Here is a 2,157-nt window from a genome sequence, read left to right on the forward strand (position 1 = left end):
AGAGATGGAGTCGATGCATAGAGATTGGCATGATGTGCAGTATATATGCAGCAATCTTGATTTCTAGCCCAAACCACATATAGTGTTTTTTAAGTATGGAATGTAATGGGCCAAAAATACTACCCGGAGGAACACCAGATATTATATTCCTCTATTTATTATGGTGTCCATCAACAACTCTCTCTCTCTCTCTCTCTCTCTCTCTCTCTCTCTCTCTCTCTCATATATATATATATATATATATATATGAATATATAAATATATATGTGCGTGAGCTTTTTTTAACAGTGCATAGCGATAAATGTGGGGATTCAACTTTGATTTTTCTTCCATACTTAACGAAAGGGTTCTAGATCTAAGAGTCATTAGCATCGGATATGATTTTCTTAGGAATCATTAAAGACATTTATAGTTGTATTTTTTAGCTTCAAAGATCGTTGTATCATTTTTTATGCTTCCCATTAACTAATGTTTCCGGGATATTCTACAGAAATTTTTGTTCTTTCTTTGTCTTTTTTATTAAAAGTAAATTGGAAGCAATTAATCGAAACTTTAATGTAAATCTTAACTTTTACCACCTAATAACTGCCAGAAACCCAATGTAAACATAGCATTCCTTATAAAAGACTTGAAACCCAAGTTCTGCATCTTCGTGCTGTCATGTACGAATCAATTGTCTCAAATAATCGTGTTTCCAAGTTCCGAAAGATATTTTTATCATTGAACTTAACGAATCACTAGATCTATTTTTAGAGTCTACTTTCGGCTCCTTTCGAGCTCGCAAAGTGCTTTGAAATTAATCTGATTTGGGGAGGTCTTTTATTTTGCAGTCGATATTGCTATTTCTAGAGGTGATCTCAGAGTAGAATGAAGTGGAGAATGCAAGAATGGGGTGTTCTTCGCCGATGAGCAGTTTGCTAATAAATTTATTTGCGAGAACAAAAACAAATAGTCTTATTCTTCCTTCTTCAAAAGCTTTAATTGCTTGATGTTATAGTGGTTTTTGTATGATGCTGAGGTTAGGATTTTATATTATATATATATATATATATATATATATATACATATATATACATATATATGTACAGTATGTATATATATATGTATATATACTGCATATATATTATATATTTTTATATTTTATCGTATATATATATTATATATATATATGTACAGTATTTATATATATATGTATATATACTGCATATATATTATATATTTTTATATTTTATCGTATATATATATATATATATATATGTGTGTGTGTGTGTGTGTGTATGCATATGTATGTATGTGTATAGATAGATAGATATGTACGTGTGTGTATTTGATGTTGGGGGGCCGGGTGTTGGCATTCTAGGCATTGTAATACAGACAGCGCATGTATTCAAAGGCAATGTTTTAAATATTTAGTCTGTTTAATCAATACTGACATTTGTGAGTAGAACGGGCGACACGAATGCTTGACTACAAATTTAGTTTTGTTATTATTATTATTATTATTATTATTATTATTATTATTATTTTGTGAAATTACTAAAGTTCGCTTTTTTCTTTTTTTATTATTTAATTGCATGTTTTCAAATATACAGATATGATGTAGATGATTATCAAAACTTTTATTTCTACTTGTATATAACAAAACTGAAGAAAAATAATCTTTAACGTATAGAATTAATACTGAAATAATAAACTTATATAAGTCATTATGAAGAAGAATATTCTTTACCTAATATCTCATGAGCACCGATTAACATAGAAGTATATTCGTTCTATCGATAATGATAATTCCTCTCATCTCTTGCAGGAAGGTGCTTGCATCAACGTCAAGGAAGGCACGAACATGGAAGCCCCTCTGGTCACAGCAGCTAAAACGAATAACGTGGCTGCCGTCAATATACTTCTCATGGTAAGGTTCGGCGCGTTCTGTTCGACAGTTCAACGTTTGTTTCCTCGGCGCGTTCTGTTCGACAATTCAATGTTTGGTTCCTCTTGGGGTAATTCTTCTTCCACGTTTAGTCTAGAGTACCACCTGGTGCATTATATGAGAGTAGGATCTTTTAAGATTTTATTTAGATGATAAGTTAGTAGAATTTCGCAAGGAGGAGTATGAATTTTTGTCTAATTTTTTGCTTAATTCAAGGGTTGAGTCATATA

The 2,157-nt window shown here is 30.9% G+C and overlaps 1 protein-coding gene across 3 annotated transcripts in view; it reads left to right on the forward strand.

Annotated features, from left to right (window-relative positions):
* Positions 1-2,157, forward strand: part of LOC137616132 (ankyrin repeat domain-containing protein 35-like) — a 79,462-nt gene that overhangs the window by 67,555 nt on the left and 9,750 nt on the right. For all 3 annotated transcript variants that reach the window (XM_068345807.1, XM_068345818.1, XM_068345815.1), the window contains exon 6: positions 1,808-1,909. In XM_068345807.1, coding sequence (XP_068201908.1) covers positions 1,808-1,909 — 102 coding nt within the window. The remainder of the gene's footprint in view (positions 1-1,807; positions 1,910-2,157) is intronic.

The sequence above is a fragment of the Palaemon carinicauda genome, chromosome 2 (genome assembly GCF_036898095.1).
Source record: "Palaemon carinicauda isolate YSFRI2023 chromosome 2, ASM3689809v2, whole genome shotgun sequence".
Lineage (NCBI taxonomy): Eukaryota > Metazoa > Arthropoda > Malacostraca > Decapoda > Palaemonidae > Palaemon > Palaemon carinicauda.